Source organism: Martes martes (assembly GCF_963455335.1).
Source record: "Martes martes genome assembly, chromosome: 1".
Lineage (NCBI taxonomy): Eukaryota > Metazoa > Chordata > Mammalia > Carnivora > Mustelidae > Martes > Martes martes.
The window spans coordinates 191,223,565-191,243,835 of NC_137888.1; the positions used below are offsets into that span (position 1 = coordinate 191,223,565).

A 20,271-nucleotide genomic window follows, 5' to 3' on the forward strand; every position below is an offset into this window, starting at 1 on the left:
AGGAATTTTTGAGAGCCTTTAAATCACATGAACTAACACAGTGGAGAGTTTTTATCAAGAAAGGAAGCTATATTTTGTCAAATGCCAGAATCATCTGGTTCTTGTCTTTTATTAGTGTGGTGTGTCACATTGATTGATTTGCAGCCCAGGAATAAATCACACTTGGTCATGGTGAATAATCCTTTTAATGTACTGGTGTTGGGCATTAAGGAGGGTACTGAAAGTAATGAGCACTGGGTGTTGTATGCAACTGAGGAATCACCAAATTCCACCTCTGAAACTAAAAAAAAAAAGAAAAAGAAAAAGAAAAGAAGATTATATAATTCATTAAATAACACTGCTCTAAAACTAAGAAAAAAGTCACATGAACTTACAGAGTGTCCTAGGAAGTTGACATTTCTGTAATGTGAGGTCACCTTCTGAACCTCTCAAGTCCTTGATTTTATAAGAATTGAGGCATCATTAGTAGCTTTTCCTCCTTGAAGTCTTTATCAACTTTTTGGACAATTTCAGTCCAAAATTGAGGTTTGGGAGCATCCAATTTAAAAGGGAAAGAAACAACCCTTCACACAATTGCCTTCCTCTTTCTCAAAAAAAATAAACAAAAAAAATAAGGTTTTTTTCAATATTTTTTTTTTTTAAAGGAGGAGAGCATCTGGGTGGCTCAGTTAAGCATCCAACTCTTGATTTCGGCTCAGGTCATTATCTCAGGATGGTGGGATGGAGCTCTAAGTTGCGCTGCACACTCAGTGCAGAGTCTGCTTGTCCCTCTCCCTCTAGTAAAGAGAGCACAAGCTGTCGGGTTTTGAACATCTGCTGGTTGTCTGATTTTTGGCCGGTTTCTTCAATTTTCTGAGTCTCATTTCCCTCAACTATAAAGCAGAAAAATAATACCCTAAGAGTGTTGTTGGAGGTACTAAGAATGAGAATGCATTGAAGAATTAATGCCTGTCATTTAATGTGTGCCCAACTATTCCTCCCTTATTATAGTTAGTGTACTTGCACATTCAGTAGTCAGTGTAGGACTGCTCTTGGTTATTTTCTTACTCCTATTATTTTGCCTTAAATTGATTTTTTAAAAAACCCCACAGTTTTGGATGTGAATCCCAAGTATTTAAAGTACTTCCTGGGAGGACAACTGGCTGGCTCAGTCATAAGAGTATGCAACTCTTGATCGTGGCCTTGCGAGTTTGAGCCCTATGTTGGGTGTAGAGATGACTAAAAAAGAAAAAAAAATGGGGCGCCTGGGTGGCTCAGTCCATTAAGCATCTGCCTTTTGCTTGGGTCATGATCCCAGGCCCGACCCCACGTCTGGCTCCCTGCTCAGTGGGGTGCCTGCTTCTCCCTCTCCCTGCTGCTCCCCCTGCTTGTACTCTCTGCCATTTAAATAAAATCTTAAAAAATATATATATATATGTATAATAAAAAATCAAAGTTAAAAATAAAGCAGTTCCTGGAAATCAAGTCTGTTAGGTTTGATTTGCTGATAATCTATGACATAGCCTATTCGTGTGTTCATATAAATTGTATTCCATCTCTTGCTGAAAATAATTTCAACCCAATGAAATAATCTGTAAAAAGCAAGACAGTTGATCATTAATTTATTGTGTGAGTCCTGATTTCATTTGGATTACTGATCTCAGCCTTCCTCTGCCCCCATACACACTTTATTCGTTTATTTATTTATTTGAAAAAACCGAGAGAACACGGAGGGAGAGAGAGAGAAGCAGACTCCCTGATGAGCAGAGAGCCTGATACAGAGCTCGATCCCAGGACCCCTAGATCACGACCTGAGCCAAAGGCAGATGCCTAACCAACTGAGCCACCCAGGTGCCCCACACTTTTTACAAAAAAGCCCCAAATTGAAGATAAAGCTCTGCTGTGGGGTGAAGGCAAACTTCCGTACCATTTTTTAAAGAGCAGTTAGAATTTACTCCCCTTTCTTTTTCACTTCTGCTTTTTGCCTCTTCCTTTTTATCCCCTAGCAGGGTGGAGCCTGAGGTAGTCAGTACAGTGTTCTTTATCTTAACAAAGTTTGTTTATTTTTTTGAGAAGGGTGAAGACAGTTGTGTGAAGGGTTGTGTCTTTCCCTCAAACTGGGTCCTCTATAACCCCAGTGTTTGCTTCTCTGCAAGTTTACTGTTTTAATCAAAACAGGTGTTTTGTGTAACTGTTGCTGGACTGTCTCATTGAACTATCTATTCAGCAGATGCTTACTGGGCAGCTACCATATCCGGACACTGTTGTGTTTTGGAGATAAAGCTTTGATGAAGCCTCCCTTCATTGAGCTTCCAGTCTAGCATGGACAGTAGGCCATTAAACAGTGAGGGTTATAATAGGAGGGTTTGCAGATACTAATAATGGCCTTTAAATTTCCTTGTGAACTTGTAGCACTTCGTAGTAGCTTGATGTAGTTCTGTAGTTTGAGAGTTGAAGTTTGAGTAATCTCCTGAGCTTAGGCTCCCAGATAGTACAAGGGCTTCTTCAGTGCTACTGATCTCCGGTTCTGTTACGAAATTATATAATCCCAGTATGGAGGAATCTGGGATGTTCCTCCCTCCACTTAGTTGCTTCACAAGTGCTTTATGTTTTCTGTATTTACTATGATGAATGATGTGAAAAACGGACAATTGTATCTAAACTTTACTCTTATTAGAGAAAAATGCTTCATGCTCCATTCCATGTTCAAACTGATCACGTTTTCTAGTAACATAATTTAGTTTAGTTCTTGAGTGAGCTGGAACCTTAGACTGAGGTCCAGTCTGTTCTGATACTGTGATGTCAGGCTGTTTTTTCCCACTTTTTAAAATAAGTAAACACTTTTATTGCAGTATAACATACATGTAGGAAAGCATACAAATCCTGAGTTTGGTAAATTTTCTTTCTTTCTTTCTTTTTTTTTTTTTTTTTAAAGATTTTATTTATTTGACAGAGATCACAAGCAGGCAGAGAGGCAGGCAGAGGGAGAGGGGGAAGCAGGTTCCCCGCTGAGCAGAGAGCCTGCTGTGGGGCTGGATGCCAGAACCCTGAGATCATGACCTGAGCCAAAGGCAGAGGCTTAACCCACTGAGCCACCCAGGCACCCCCTGAGTTTGGTAAATTTTCATAAAGTGAGCATACCATTTCAATATTCCAGAGATCAAGAAACAGAATGTTATCACTGCCCACAGAAATTTTCCTTATGTCTTCTTTCAGTCATGAGCCATTGCCCCTTCCCCCCAGACCCTGGCAACCACTCATCTACTTTCTCTATGGATTCTCCTATTCTGTACATTTCATATGAATGAAATCAAACAATTTCATTTTTGCATTTTTTTCTCTGGCTTCTTTCACTTAGTATAATATTTTCAGAGTTCATCCATGTTGTAGTATATATCAGTACTTCATTCCTTTTTATGGCTGAATTTTATATATTAAAAGGAAATATGACATTTTGCTTATCCATTCATCATTTGATGAAAATTTTGATTTTTTTCTACTTTTTGGGTATTATGAATAATGCTGCTATGAACATTTGTTTTAAGTTTTTATGTGAACATATGTTTTCACGTGTCTTAGAATGAAATTGCTATGTAATAAGGTAATTATGTTTACTTTTTTGAGAAACTACTAAGCTGTTTTCCAGGGTGGCTGTATTTTCACATTTCCTTTAGTAATGTGTGAGGGTTCTAATTTCTCCGTATCTTGTCAGCACTAATTCTTGTCTGTCTTTTTGATTACAGCTGTCCTAGTGGATATAAGATGGTATCTTATTATAATTTTATTTGCATTTTCCCTAATGACTAATGGTGCCAAGTGGCTTTTCATATGCTTATTGGCCTTTTGTATATCTTTTTTGGAGAAATGTCTAATCAGATCCTTTACCCATTTAAAAATTGGGTCACTTGGGGTGCCTGGGTGGCTCAGTGGGTTAAGCCTCTGCCTTAGGCTCAGGTTATGATCGCAGGGTCCTGGGATCGAGCCCTGCATGGGGCTCTCTGCTCAGCGGGGAGCCTGCTTCCTCCTCTCTCTGCCTGCCTCTCTGCCTACTTGTGATCTCTCTCTCTGTCAAATAAATAAATAAAACCTTAAAAAAAAATTGGGTCACTTGACTTTTTTATTGAATTGTGAGAATTCTTTATATATTCTGTACCTTAGACCCTCATCAAATACATGATTTGCAAATAGTTCCTTCCATTCTGTGGGTTGTCTTCACTTTCTTGGTAGTGTTCTTTGAAACACAAAAGTTTTAAATTTTAATGAAGTTCAGTTTCTGTTTTCTTTGGTTGCTTGTGCTTTGATTATATCTAAGAAGCTATTGGCTAATCCACAGCCATAAAGATTTATTCCCGTGTTTTCTTCTAAGATATTTGTAGTTTTAACTCTTATGTTTAGGTCTTTAATCCACTTTGGGTTAGTTTTTGTATACGATATGAAGTAGAGGTGTTACTTTCTTTTAAACCTCATTTTGGCTTACATAGAGTTATATAAGTAATTTGTTTAGCTTTCTCTGAAGTTAATATTTTATATAAACATAGTACAATAATCAAGACAAAGAATTTAACATTGGCATGATACAATTTACTAAACAGAGTTTATTGGGAATCACCAGTTTTTCTACTAACGTGCTTTATCTGTTTCAAGATCCAATCCAGTTCTCTACATTGCATGTAGGTATTATAACTCCATAGCCCTCTTCTGTCTGTGGAGCTCCTCAATCTTTCCTTGTCTCTCATGACCTTGATTCTTTGGAGTACTGTTCATATAGTTTATAGTCTGTCTTTAAATTTTGTTTTTTTCTAGTGTGTTGTCATGATTAGTCTGAGGTTATAAATTACTGGGAAGAATACCCCAGATTTGATGTGTCCTTCTCAGAACATCATCTCAAGAAGTACAGGATATTAAAATTAAAATGTCTCATTATTGGTAACTTTAACCTTGATTACTTGGTTGAGATGATGTCTGCCATGTTTATCCACTATAAAGTTACTGGTTTTGTCTTTGTAATTAATAAGTGTTTATTGTGTTAGAAATTGAACTGCACAGTATCTTGTTTTCTAAGCTTGGTCTGCTAATTCAGCATCCATGAGTGGATCTTACCTGCAGCAATTACTATTCTGGTGTTCTAACTGTGATTTTTAAATTTTCCTTACTCCTTCTATATTTATTAGTTGGAATTCTTTTATGAGGAAGAGTTGTCCTTTTTCTCTCATCCATCCATCCCCCTATCTAAATCAGTACAGACTGAGGGATACTTATTATTTGGGTTATAATCTAATACTATCATTATTTATTTTGTTAATTAAATCATTCCAGCTTTGAGCATTGGTACCTTTTTAGGTTGGCTCCTGTGTCCTTTAATCCTGCCCCCCTCCTTTTTTTGAACACTTCCTTTCTGGCACAACAAGATGCTCCAGGCTTATCTTGTATTTTTCCTGTCCCAGCCCTGTAATCTGCTACCTTCCTAAGACGCCCTCGTTCTTTTTATTTCAGAATGGTATTTAGCAATCAGCATCTCAGCATTAGGTGTACTCACTGCTACTGGGATGTCATTGCTTCATTTTCATATTAAAAAGCCTTTTAAAAGATATTATGTTTAATATATCTTAAGATATTTTCCAGCCAGTTTTTTAAAATAACCAATACATAACCAATTGAAAAATGTAGATTTGGGATTGTTTTTTTTTTTTTTTTTTTTGAGTTTTTTTGTTTGTTTGTTTTTTGCCTGTAAACAGTTTCCATTTTCAGTTTGGAATGAGTATTATTGTCTAATCTTTGAAGACATAACTTCTTAAAAAATATTTTATTTTGGGGGCACCTGGGTAGCTCGCTTGGTTAAGCATCCAGCTCTTGATCTCAGCTCAGGTCTTCATCTCAGGGTTGTGAATTCAAGCCCTGCATTGGGCTCCATGCTCTATGTGGAGCCTACTTAAAAAAAAAATAAAAATAAATAACTGAATAAGATTTTATTTTTAAGTTATCTCTGCACCCAATCTGAGGCCCAAACTTTCAACCCCAAGATCAAAAGTTGCACACTCTGTGGACTGACAGGCAGCCAGGGTTCTTATTAGGTTTGAAATTAATCCTCTTTTTAATGATGTTTTGATAATGTTTATATGTGGTTAATGTTAATGTAGGAAATCAGGTCAGGCCTGGGATGGCCTGGGATGTAGTCTCTGCTGGGCCTGAGATGCTAGGGTAGGTAGGGTTGTGCAATGGAAACAGACACTGAATGACATGGCAACAGGCAGGCATCCATTCACAGATAACTGGGATGCATGACAGGCATGAATTTTTCCCATGTCCAAGTGGTACTAGCAGTAAGTTAACTGGTGTTCCTAATTTTCTTTCTCATGGGACCCATAATTACTTCCACACTGAGGTGGGAATGTTAGGGTATGCAGGGGCAAGTGGCAGATAGACATACCTTTGAAGAGAATAACCTGATTTAAAACGTTTTGTAATACTCTTTTCCAGTAGATATATTAGTATTTTTTTCCTGGGGTACATTTTTCCTATACATCATGATGTGAGATATTTATGCTATGTCATCATTTTTAGGCCTTAATAATTATATCAAATAAAACTTACTTTTTTCTTGGCTTATTACTTGGCCATCTCTCCCTTATTTCTTATAACATGGAAGATCTTAACATAGGTAACAGAACCAGGGTGACATTAGCTGATGCTCTCTGTCCCCCTTTGATGCCTCCCAGGAATGCCAGTGGCCTGGGGGACAGAGATGCCTGGACTTGAGCTGTGGAGAGAGGAAACTTCAAGCGAGAGGCGTCTCCAGGTACTGGGGCCAATCCACAGTTGATTAATGCCTATATAGTTATCAGGAGCTAACTGATTAAACTAACATCGATTGCCCATACTTAAATTTATACTTTATTTTTTACAAGATAAATTATGTACATAGATAACCTAGTAATGGTTGCATTTGTGCAGTTTGAGATACTTGGCAGTGGTTACTTTTTACATTTTTACCTAGGGAGTTTAATTGAAGTTTTAAAATTAAGTATGATTTTTTTTCTATTTGCTTTTTTTTAAAGACTTTATTTATTTGACAGAGAGAGACACGGTGAGAAAGGGAATGCTAGCAGAGAGAGAGGGAGAAGCAGGCTTCCCTCGAGCAGAGAGCCTGATGCGGGGCTCAATCCCAGGACTGTGGGGTCATGACCTGAGCTGAAGGCAGAGGCTTAATGACTGAGCCACCCAGGTGCCCCTCTATTTTTTTATCTTAAGTACACTGTGGACATTTTCATACCTATAGCATATAAAAGTACATTACTTCTTTTTGAGTATTTTATCTATTCTGAATTAGAACACTGGGCAGTCCTAATGGAGTACATTAAAATGAAATTCTAGAATACTCTTTGACAGTCTAGTACAATCAGAGTTTTTAAAGGGCAGACTTGATAGTTTATATAGTTCTTACATCTTTTTAGCTTACTTAAATATATATAGCATACATAAACCCCTTAAATACACACACACACACACGTTATATATATACAAGCTACTCATATATATGGGTAAAACATACCAAAATTTTTTTCTATATTGTCATGCTGGTATTTTAAACCATAGAAAACCAAAGTCCAGAGGAACCACTATGAAGTCTTTATGTAACAAAAAAATGAAATTTTTTATATTTGCTTTTGAGTTTATAGTTTAATTTCAGGAAAGAAAAATCTGAAGGGCATTCACATAAAACTGAGCTTAGAGTCTAAGGTAAAGCTATTACTACAGGTCGCTAAATATACCAAGATGACAACTCTGGTATAATTTACATGTAATGAGAATTTCATAAAATAGGGCTAAAGGTTATAAGTTTGCCATTTCTGCTTTAAAGGTAACAAGGTAAAATGGTCTCAAGGTGAAGCAAGGGAGATCTATGTGTGTGTGAAGAATAATTACATATTATTAAATATTGTGTTGTTGAACTAATTTGAGGGTATATACACTTATTGAAGAAATATATTTTTAGTGTTTACTATGCAGCAGGGACTATTCTAGGTGTAAAAATAGAGTGGTGAACGAAACAGACCAGATTCATGCCTTCATGAATTGTGAAACAGAGATTAATTTAGATTGGTTAGAACACGGGATGCAAAAGCAGAGTAAGTAGAGAGAATATTGGCTTTGGTGTCATTCTCTATTCCGGAAATGGTAGATGGGTTTTCATGTAATGTATCAGTTCTCTAGAGCCTCCCCGTAGCCCTGGATTGAGAAGGATGATATGCCACATCCTAGCTAGTGGGGAAAGAAGGCTGTGATTGCACAGTAATGATCACTGCTAAGGGTGGAGTGAAGAACGGTGGCTTGTGTACTTCAGAATGAGATAGGCCTAAGTTCAAGCCTACCTCTGGCACTTACTAAACAAGTAAAATTCAGAAAAGTTATTTAACTACTGTGAACTTGTCCCCTCTTCTGTAAAGACAAGGCGAATTGACAGAATTGTTGTGAAAATTAAAAACTCTGGAAGATACTCATCAAGCATTAGTTCTTCCCGTCTTTCTTCTTACCTTAATTTTCTTATATATACAATGGAGATACTGTTACTGGCCTTGTCTATTATTATGAGAACTAGCTAAGTGAAATAAATGTGTGAAACCATTTAAATATGGTTTATAATGTGATACTTCTATATGTTATATCTGGAAATGGAAGATTATTAGGCTCTGGGGCAGCTGGGGAATGAGAAGAACTCATGAATTCTTCCAGAAGTGGGAAATCATAGATCTCTACATTAGCAACCCAACATTAACATAATTTAGCTACTCTGTGTTGTTTTCTCCCCTTTTTGCTATCAGCCACTAACCTGCTGCTCTTATCTCATTTCTTCTTTACATTACCAAGAGAGTCTGAATTGGTCCACTTGAGCACTGTATTCTTTTGGGCAGAATTTTCACACCCAGCCACATCTAGGTAGTTGGTTGACTGGCCTGTAGAGTCACTGCCTTTGGGTCTGGTGTTTACTAGTGCTTATTCTGACAGGAGCTGTTCTGGCCTATTCTTGCTTCCTTTGCAGTGGCTTTGGGGCAGGAGTGTCCCTCAGAAGGTGGCTGTGATCACTACAGGCACTAAACTGACCTGTCTTAAGAAAATGCAATGACTTTTTTAAGGGATTGGAGGAAATTAGGATAGACTTTATGGTGGGAGATGGCCTTTGAGATTTCTTAAACTATAGATAATTATTTTCTCTTTACAGTTTTTCTTTTAATAAGTAGCTGGTATTTGCATTACTTCTTAGAATCGATTGAACATCATTGTTTCTTGAGTACCACCCAGCTGATAGATCGAATTCTCTTTAGCTTTTCGGTTTCCAAAGACAAGACTCAGTAAGCTTTAAGTTACTAGTAATTCAGTTGGTAAATTATTCTTGATAAACCAAGATTTCACCATTCTTTTAGAGGTAACTTTGACTCGGAAATTTTTTTTCCTAATGTAAATCCAGCTCAGTTCTCCCAGCTTCTCCCATGTGTCATTACTGGAAGTTTGTGAACTATTTCTTAAAACTATTTAACCATAGCCAACCAGTATTAGAAGTACCTGCTACTGTCTAAAATATACACTTTGTATATTTGTCTAACAAGATTTAATTCTCTTTCTTCCAGGTAATTTATCCTCAACATTCCAAACTTACTGATAAAGAAGTAAGTAAAAATATTGCTCCATATAGTCTGCTGTAATATTCTGTTTGTTTTTATTGGTGTGTGTGTGTGTGTGTCAGCATATATAGCTTTTGTTTTCTTTTTCAGAAAACCAATATTTGCTATTTGTCTTTTCCAGATTCAAATTCAGGTAACTATTTTTCATGTGGTATTTTTGTTGAATTTTATACTAAGCATATTGATTATACTCTTAATATATGAAAATGGTTTGAAATAGAATGTTAGAATGCAAATTCAATTTCCGCCTAACAAGTCAGTGATTGTGATTCTTAGTTTTATGATGCCAGTCATGTCTTTTTGATTTTAGTTTGTTGAACTTTTAAAATAACTGTTATGTTGTAGTGAGGTAAAACATCAAGGAGCAATAAACTGTTGAAATAGTGAAGAGATTGAAAACCAGCAACATTGGTATGTTTGGGGATTTATAGTAGGTAGTTTACTTTTAGTTCAGGATTTGGAAGCTTACCAAGAATTCTGTAAAAGCAGTAAGTTAAAACACACACACACACACACACACACACACAATAGGGTGAATCTGGTTATGAAGCATGGCCATCAATTACTTTAATAGCTTGTGTGCGTTAATATATATAAAGCACTTGGAATAGTGCTTAGCATATAAAAAAACACCGTGTAAGTGTTTGCTGTTACTATCAAGTTTGGTTTTGCTGGTCTTTTTCAAACTCTCCCTTTGTGTGGTCCTAATTGTTGAAATCTTTCAGGTTACCTCTTATGTTTCCCTTTCAAAAGAGCTTTTCAGACCAGAACATTCCACATCTTAGACCACACACAGTTAGTACCCTGTGAAGCAAAGGCACTCCAGTTCCCTTTCCTTTTGTGGTTACTTCTAATGTCCTATTAATTTAGTTTAGTTCATCTTATTTGGGAGATTTGACATTTTAATTTTTTTTTGACATTTTAATTTTTAAACTAATTTCTCCTTTCCTTATAAATGCTTCCAGAGTTCTTTCCTATATACATGTGCAATTCAGGTTTTAGGAATTATGTGAAAAAGAAATGGTATCTTGGTTTAAAAAAAAAAAAAAGCCTTTGAGAAATCCCAATAGGGCTTTTGTTCTAACCTGGAATTATTAGAATCTCTTGGTATGTTTGCCTATTAATGAAATAATGATAGAGAGGTACTATAGGATCATTCCTCACTTCCTTACAAAGTCCACGCATGTAGTTCTGAATGTAGTGAGTGTTGGATTGGACTTCCAGGACTCGGTAAGCTCAGTTGTATGCATTATAGGATGAACTGATTTTATGTGATTGGAGTCACAGTGGATTACACTGCACACTCTTCTCTTTCAGATCACAGCCGGTTTTCATGGCTCTTTTTCACCTCTCCTCATGATCTTCAAGGCTAAGAAGCTAATTACATGTTGTTTGGATAGACTTTTTTATTTTTAGTTTTGTAGTCAGTCCCTCCCTGTGTCCCTTTTTGTTCGAATTTAGACTCAAGTGTAACTCCATGTAAAATCAGAATTTGTTCAGTATTTCAGACATTTGAGTGATGTTCAGATGTTTTGTAATGCCTTCCTTATAAGCTGCACACCAAATGAATTAGGGTTCATTTTATTTAAAGTATGGTGGATACTTAGAAATAAAATTGACAAAAGGTTTTAAAAAGGACACCTTGCCATCTTAGGAGATGAATATTAAGCTAGACAGCAGTGGGCTGTGAGTTTTTTATGTATTTGAGAGTGCTCTTCTCAGTTGTTGATTATCCAGTTTGTTTCACTGATATTTATGAAATGCATGTTGGGATTCCTCTGCCAACTTTGAAGTGGATTTAATTTTTCCCAAAATAGCTTTTATTTGTTAGAGAGGGAAATCCAGGTACAGTAGAGCAGTCTTTAGGAAAGAATCATAATTTAAGTTTTGTTTCCATGGTGCACACTTAAAAAAAGTAAAACAAGATTTAGACTCTCTGGTATGCAGATAAAGAAGAATGCTTTTGGGATTCCCAATGGAGTGATTTGCCAATTCTCCATTTCCTCCACCTGCTGTCCACACAGACCTTAGATCCTGTGACTTTAGAAAAAAATTTGGTTTAGTTTGTTTTTAGGTTTCAATATCTTGTTGCATTTGAGTGACTTTTATCTTTAGAAGCCAAATTTTGGATTTTAAGAAACATATATAGCATCTAGAAAATACAAGGAATGCTGAATTTTGTGAAAAAGAAGTAATAAAACTCTCATAGCTATAAATCCCTAACCACCGGCTCCATTCTCAAATCATGGGTATGCTGTGAGAACTTTCCAGTGACCAGCTGCACTCACAAGCTGTACAGAATTGGTCAGGAAGATAGTTCAGCAGGTCAAAAAGGCTTTAGGCATGTTAGCCTTGTCAGTTGAGGTAAATGGCTCCTGTTTTATGTTTAAGAGGTCTGTCCCTTCACACACTGAAGGTTACTAAAGAAGTATCAACTGACAGTACAGATTGGCAACCAGACTTTTTTTTTTTAAGATTTTATTTATTTATTTGACAGAGACAAAGTGAGAAAGGGAACACAAGCATGGGGAGTGGGAGAGGGAGAAGCAGGCTTCCCACTGAGTAGGGAGCCTGATACAGGGCTCCATCCCAGGACCCTGGGATCATGACCTGAGCTGAGGGCATACGCTTAACGACTGAGCTACCTGCTCCCTGGCAATCAGATTTTTTACATTTGCCATGCAGAAAATGATATCTAGGAAGGACAAGGCAATCCTGATACTCTACAACCTCATCAAAAATAAATCTTTATTGTTAGTATGAGCCGTTGCATTTTCCTGCTCTATCTTATTAAGTGTCTCAGAGAAATCAGTGTGTACTTCTCGGTGGAGATTTTTTTCCTTTCTTTTCTTTTTTAAAAAAATATTTTGGGTTTTCAGTTTTAATTCCAGTATAATTAACATAGAGCATAATATTAGTGGCAGGTGTACTATATGGTGATTCAACAATTCTGTACTTTACCCCGTGCTCATCAGTGTAAGTGTACTCTTTAATCCCTATTACCTATTTCGCCCATCTCTCCACCCACCTCCCCTCCACCCACCTCCCACCATCTGTTTGTTCTCTATAGTTAAGAGTCTGTTTCTTGATTTGTTTTTCTCTCTTTTCCCTTTGTTTTGCTTCTTAAATTCCACCTGTGAGTGGTATCGTATGGTATTTGTCTTTCTCTAACTTATTTCGCATAGCTTTATATTCTCTAGATCATCCAGGTTGTTGCAAATGACAAGATTTCATTCTTTTTTTATGGCTGAGTAAGATTCCATTGTGTATATATAAATGTGCAAGATGTGGTTTGTGTGTGTGTGTATGTGCGTGTATACACACCACATCCTCATTATCCATTCATCTATTGATGGGCACTTGCGCTGCTTCCATATTTGGCTATTGTAAATAATGCTGCGGTAAACATAGAGATGCATATATATCCTTTTGAATTTGTGTTCTTGTATTCTTTGGGTAAATACCCAGTAGTGTGATTACTAGGTTGTGGGGTCGTTCTATGTTTAATTTTTTGAGGAAACTCCATACTGTTTACCACAGTGGTTACACCAGTTTTCATTCCTACCAACAGCACACAAGGGTTCCTTTTTCTCCACATCCTCACCAGTACTTGTTGTTTCTTCTGTTTTGATTTTAGCCATTCTAACAGGTGTTAGTTGATAACTCATTGTGGTTTTGATTTGCATTTCCCTGTTGATGAATGCTATTGAGTGTTTGTTCGTTCTAAAAATAAAGAAAAAATTTCTTTTCTTTCTTTCAGAAATAAAGAAAAAAATGCTTAAATGTCTTCTAAAGGGAAAAATTGAACAATCAACATATAAATCTCTTGAACTAAAACAATGCTAAAAGTATTTTCCATTATCTCAGGTCTCATGTGTCTTCTTTATTTTTAAACTATCAAGAAACTGATTTCACCTATCCTCCAGTCTCCTGTGTTTCTTTCCTCACCACCAAAGGAATATTAATTTCTATGATTGCATTTAGGTTTATATACTGAGTTGCTTTTTAAAAACTTAAACATGTTATCAAGTTTCTGCTTCCTTTGTTAAGAACTTCATGTGCTAAAGAAATATAAGTACTTCTTTGTATAATAGTAAGTAATAAAATCCTGAGCATATTTCATATTTAGTATAATCTTATTAGTTCTAAATATAATAACCAGAAAGAATTTCAGTGAAAAGCTACTTAATGTGTCTTTTACTTTTTAGACTATTTATGATTTTTTGTAATTATTGCCAGTTCAGGTAAAGTTTACATATTTTAAGAGGCAGAAATGGTTATGTTTAAAAACTTTATTAATCGGGGTGCCTGGGTGGCTCAGTGGTTTAAGCCTCTGCCTTCGGCTCAGGTCATGATCCCAGGGTCCTGGGATCGAGCCCCGCATCGGGCTCTCTGCTCAGCAGGGAGCCTGCTTCCTCATCTCTCTCTCTGCCTGCCTCTCTGCCTACTTGTGATTTCTGTCTGTCAAATAAATAAATAAAATCTTAAAAAAAAAACCTTTATTAATCAAAAACTTTTTGGAGTGCCTAGGTGGCTCAGTCATTAAGTATCTGCCTTCGGCTCGGGTCATGATCCTAGGGTCCTGGGATCAAGCCCCTTATTGGGCTCCTCGCTCAGCAGGGAGCCTGCTTCTCCCTCTCCTACTCCACCTGCTTGTGTTCCCACTCTCACTGTGTTTCTCTCTGTCAACTAAATAAATAAAATCTTCAAAAATAAATTTCAGGGAGGATATAGTAAAATAGGTAGAGATGCATGCCAGACAGCTTGGGTCTTAGTGTGCTAGTCACATATTACAGCTTACACAGGTAACTAGGATTCTTAATTAAGAGACTTTTAAATATTTTTGTACTTTCTACAGTAGTAAGTATTGATGAATGATTAACCATGCATTAAGGTAGCTGTCATGTGTTTGGAGATGTCAGCAGCTGAGGACCACTTGTTAGATATTATAGCATCATTAACAAAGAATACAAAACATATGACAAAGATATCTGTATTATGTTTTTAGAGGCTTGAAATGATTATCTTAAATTTGGTACAGAAATCTAAGTAATTTCCATGAGTGACTAATGAAATTAAAGACATTCTATGCAGACAGATATGAATATAGGTATCATTTTCCTATAGAAACACTTTACAGAATTATATCACTGATAATGTTAAATTTAGATAATTGTTGACCCGTACTTGCCAGTTCTAAATTGGCATTTCAAGACTGTTCTTATAACTAGTATTTCCCTATATTACAATGAGGCAGTGTCATGTGAGAATTGCAAAAAAAAAAAAAAAATTGTAGCATATTAAAAAATTGCCATTATTCTGATTTAAAAAAAGGAAAAATAGAGTGAAAAAATAAAAAACTCTTTAAATTAAAATGATGAAAATAGTGAATCTGTTACATGGGCACTTCCTGAGTCTGCTATATTATACCTTTTAAAAAAACCTTCCCACCGTGAAATGTAAAACACATACAAGGTCTAGAAATAGAACATCGCCAGTGCCTTAGAAGCCCCCTCATGTCCCCTCCTGAGCACTGTTTCCCACCCCCATCCAAATGCAACCACAGTCCTGATTCTTACAGTGATAAGTATCTTGTTTTTCTTTATACTTTTATCACCCAACCATGCATCCCTAAACTCTATAGTTTGCCTGCTTTAAAAAAAGAAAAACAAGCCAGCTATATAAATGGATTTGAACAGTATATGTTCTTTTGTATTTGGCTTCTTTTTCTCATTATTATGTTTGTGAGTCAACATTAAATGCAAGCAGTTTAAAGATTTTTTTTAATTAAATGGGGAAAATAGGAATAGGAAAAATAGTAAAGAGACCTAGGAGTTTAGATGTATATTTTGCTAATGGCTGTGCCTCTAACCAACAAAGATGGCTTTGGACAAGTCACTTGAACAATCAGAATCTCCAGTTTTTTTTCTCTAAAACATAATAAAATGGGTTTAAACAATTCGTAGGACCTTTTTAGCACTAACATTTGATGAATCTGGATAAAGAAATGTTATACCATGCTGTTCTTAATTACTTTCATTTTTGTTTTCATTAGGTTGTCTTGGAGATACCCAGTTTTGTTTTAGATTTCGACAATCTTCTGGAAGGAGGGTGTCACTGCATTGTCTCCTGGATCATTATGACAAAGATTTACCAGTTTACTTAAAGGTTGGAAAAGTAGTAATAGAAAAATGTCCTCATGAGAGGAAACTTTAGAACTCAGCTACCTCTTATAGCATTCAGAAATATTTTGCTATTGTCTTATTACTATATTATAGTGCTAGATTTCCTAAGTGAGTCTATTTTATAAGGATTCAACTTACGAAAGAAAGGAACGTTATAAAGTTACTATTCTTGAAACACGTAATGCCGTTGTGAAGTATAGAAATTGATCAGAATGTTGAGGTAGTTTTCCTTCAATTTTTAATAACTGTTTGTTTAGATGTGGAGTTGAGGTGGTACTATACCAGTAAATATCACTCAGAGTTGAAGATTCCCTACTTCATGATAGAATTATAGTTGTCTCATTTTTATTTTTTAATGAGGTTTGTTTTATACTTATTATTTATTAAAGGCAATTTTAATAATTCAGATGATTTCAGAGTGTTGTCTCTGTTTGGTATTCCACATTTATATTTCTAACTGCATGAGGAACATTTCCATCTGGATGTCCTATCAGCACATCCATTATGACATCATTTGCCTAAAATCAGCATTTGCAGTTTACCTCCCGGGTTTCTCTAGTGACGGGAACCCTCTCCCAGTTAGCAAAGATATTACTGTCAAAATGTCTTATAACCATCTACTTCTTTCCATGACCTTTTGATATTGCTATTAACATATTCTTTCAACTGTTAATGATAGCTACTATTTATTGGAGCTTGTTATGTTCTAGGCACTATATTAATAAGCGTGTATTATCTCATTAATCCTCCTTACAGTGTTCTGAGAGAGTTCCTTGTGCAAATGAGGGAATTGAGGGCTATCTAGGAGAAGAAATTTGCCCAAAGATAACCCATCTTTTGCGGGTTTTTTCCAATGTCATGTATTTTACACATTACACATACACATTACACATTTACACATACATTATAGCTAAAGTATACATATATATTATATAAAAATAAATATAAAATGACTGTCTGTTGCTTAATGAGTAAAGAGCTAATGATAGTACTGTTTCCTCATCCTCACTTTTTGGGCCTTACAAATTAAGCCCTTTACCTTTCCAATTTCCAACTTTACCTCCTTTCTATACAGGTACCATATTTAAGCCAAACTGAACTATGTGCTTTTTCCTGAGGTAGCTTGTATTTTTCTGTCTGTCCTCGTTTTTGCTCAGACTCCTGGCTCTATAAACCTGGAATATCTTTGCCTTTGTTTAAATAATATCCATCCTTCCATGCCCACTTTAAAAACAGCTGCTTCCGTGAAATATTTACTGATCTGCATAGGCAGCGGTAATCTCTTCCCTCTTGGCCTCCTTGTAACACTGTGTTCTTTCTTGTATACCCGCCTTGAGCTTTGTTTTCATCTCTCTTTAGATTAAGAGCTCCTTCAGGAACTGTATTTGAAGCATCTTTTAACTTCTCTAATATGTAATACAATGCCTTGTTCTAAGTAGGTGGTTAATAAATATTTGAGCAAAGAGTAACTATCCAGTTAGAAACTGGGTCAAAGTTTATTTCATGAGGATACAAAAACTTATTATGTTTTTTGGAATGTAGTTACTTTCAAATTGTATTTTTTTTTTAAGATTTTATTTATTTATTTGACAGATTACAAGTAGACAGAGAGACAGGCAGAGAGAGGAAGGGAAGCAGGCTCCCTGCCGAGCAGAGAACCCAATGCGGGGCTCGATCCCAGGACCCTGGGATCATGACCTGAGCCGAAGGCAGAGGCTTTAACCCACTGAGCCACCCAGGCGCCCCTCAAATTGTATTTTGATAAACATTTCAGTGTTTCATTTCTATTAGGTAAAAATAGAACTGGCTTTGTAAGATTCACATTGGCATTTAACTCCTTTTTTCTCTCTCTCTTGAAATTTTACAATAGGATACCTCGTTTTACTAAGACTATCCCTAACTCATACTTGTAGGCACAATTAAAAAATATATAAGTAGCATTGGGGGAAAACAGAATTTGACTGTTCTCTGACTTCTATTAACTAGTACAAATATGAACAAAGAACATAAGCTGAGTAAACTATAGTGGGAAAAATCTGACTTCAGTACTTTAGTTATAATTATTTCCCCTTTGGGCAAGTTAGCAGGTTTGGATCTGCCAGTTACTGTCATGATTATTTGTGTTGGTGGAAAAGCATAACTAGCTCTTTGTGTATACCTTATATTTCAGTTCAGGTTTATAAAGCAGCATGATGTTAATAATAAAGGATGGCAATATGTATTTTTTTTATTTGTCACTTCTTTCATAGAAGGATCCTGCTTATTTTTATGGATATGTATATTTCCGACAAGTTCGAGATAAAAGTCTAAAAAGAGGCTACTTCCAGAAGGTAAATTTCATATACACTAAGGAAAAATACTTTTATATTGTGGCTAAAAAAATAGAAATTGTAAGGATGAATAGTCTTTGAAGTCTTTGATATTTTATCTTTAAACATACTACAACTTAAATTTTATTTTTGTTTTTTTTAGATTATAGACACTTGTCCCTAGATTTTTAACTAGTAGTGAATTTTGCCTTTCTGCTATCTCTGTGCTAGTTTCCTGGTGGTAAATTATAGATATTTTATGAAACTCTCAAAAGCCAGAAGAATCTGCTTAATTTTCACATTTTGTAATGAGGGAAAGGATAAACAGATGATTGTAATATTATTACAACTAATAAAAGCCCGCAGTATCTTTTTGAAACCCCTAAGAGTCAGTAAATACACTGTAGCAACATCTTAATCATTACTCTTTCCACTCTAAATGTACAGTCATTTTATTTCCTTAAAAAAAATTAGGGGGACCTGACTGGCTTAGTCAGAAGAGCATGTGACTCCTGATCTTGGGGTTATTCGTTCAAGCCCCATGTTGGTATGTAGAGATTACTTAAATAAATAACCTTTAAAAGATTTCTAAGCACCATTTAAAAAAAATTGGTTCTGATTTAATCCCAACTAATAGGGACACACCTTTACTTTTGTAACTAGAATGTGCCTTGACTACTACTTGATATTGGATGGAAAAATAAAAAGTAGTTTTCAAAAAAAATAGATGAAAAACATGGGCATAATCCATATTTGAAGTGACCCAACTATAAAGTTGCAATTTTTTTTTAAGATTTTATTTATTTATTCATTTATTTATTTGGGGGGCGGGCAGAGAGAGAGAGCAAGCATGTGGTCAGGGAGAAAGATAAGCAAACTCCATGCTGAGCGCAGAGCTTGATGTGGGGCTCGATCCCAGGACTCTGAGATCAGGACCTGAGCTGAAATCAAGAGTTTGGTGCTTGACTGACAGAACAACCCAGGCACCCCAAGTGACAATTTCTAAGTGTATGGCTATGACTATTGAAAACTAAAATACAACAGTCATAGGTCTTAGTTTGAAAAAGCATCACAGTTTGCTCCTTCTGTATTAGGAAAAGTTCATCTGGCTAATTCCGATACTGTTTTGCTAATGTAAATAGTAATGAGGCCTTAGAAATTATCCATGACATTTGTCTATTAATAGGAAATTATTTTTCCTGGAGAGCAGGAGAATCTGTGAATATGCCTTTATGCTTGGGAGGTGTAGTAGTAAGGTGAAACGTTTTTCATTCTGCAACTGTAGTTTTATGTAGTCTTTCTTTTAACCATCCACTGCAAAAGCTTTATTTCAGAATCCACACTTTTGCTGAATTTAGCTCATTAATAATTGATTATGTAAGAAATGACAAGTTTAAGTTATAATCATTAAGAAAATTTAAAAAAAACCCAAACATGTTTCTTTTTTCTCTCCAGTCCTTGGTTTTGATCAGCAAACTTCCTTATATTCATTTTTTTCACACTGTGCTCAAACAGATAGCACCAGAGTATTTTGAAAAGAGTGAACCTTATTTGGAAGCAGGTAAGTTAAACACTGTGTGAGTTAGATACCTTTATGCAAGAGTTTTAAAAATTTTACTGGAAATGGCTGATAAATATAAAGTTGACTTTCTAAAAAAATTAGTTAAGAATTTTAAGGGCTATTTGATAGGAGAGAGGTATAAAACTATTCTGCACCTCTTCCTACAAACACCAAAGACCATATCTTTTATTACCTCCTTTTGCAACATAGATGATGCCTATTTATTAGGGTAATAATAAACAAATACGGAGTTGATAGCTCTGCTTTTCGGAGTACATTTAAACAGAAATCTTTGTCACTCTATACAGAGGCCTCTATCAGGTGGTATGCTTTTGGTAGCTAATTTTAGTAGCAATAAGTAAATATGAAAATTCCCTTTAACCTATTATTTTGTTGCTTTCAAAAGTTGATGAACCAATTTATATCCTAGACCACAGGTATATTTCTGGTGAAATGTAATATATTTTCACTACTTTTACTTTTCTTTTACCTTTTATCTTCCAGCTTCCCAGTATATTTTTCCTGCTCTATAGAAAGGAATTCTAATTTCTAATGTTTCA

At 35.7% G+C, this 20,271-nt stretch overlaps 1 protein-coding gene across 2 annotated transcripts in view; it reads left to right on the forward strand.

The window, feature by feature from the left end:
- DENND6A (DENN domain containing 6A) overlaps positions 1-20,271 on the forward strand; it is a 61,680-nt gene that overhangs the window by 5,172 nt on the left and 36,237 nt on the right. Inside the window, exons 2-7 of one of the 2 annotated variants that reach the window (XM_080799791.1) lie at positions 6,696-6,775; positions 9,603-9,641; positions 9,747-9,789; positions 15,712-15,824; positions 18,091-18,171; positions 19,606-19,711. In XM_080799791.1, coding sequence (XP_080655917.1) covers positions 6,698-6,775; positions 9,603-9,641; positions 9,747-9,789; positions 15,712-15,824; positions 18,091-18,171; positions 19,606-19,711 — 460 coding nt within the window. In that variant the 5' untranslated portion in view covers positions 6,696-6,697. The remainder of the gene's footprint in view (positions 1-6,695; positions 6,776-9,602; positions 9,642-9,746; positions 9,790-15,711; positions 15,825-18,090; positions 18,172-19,605; positions 19,712-20,271) is intronic. The other variant, XM_080799790.1, reaches the window with a different exon arrangement.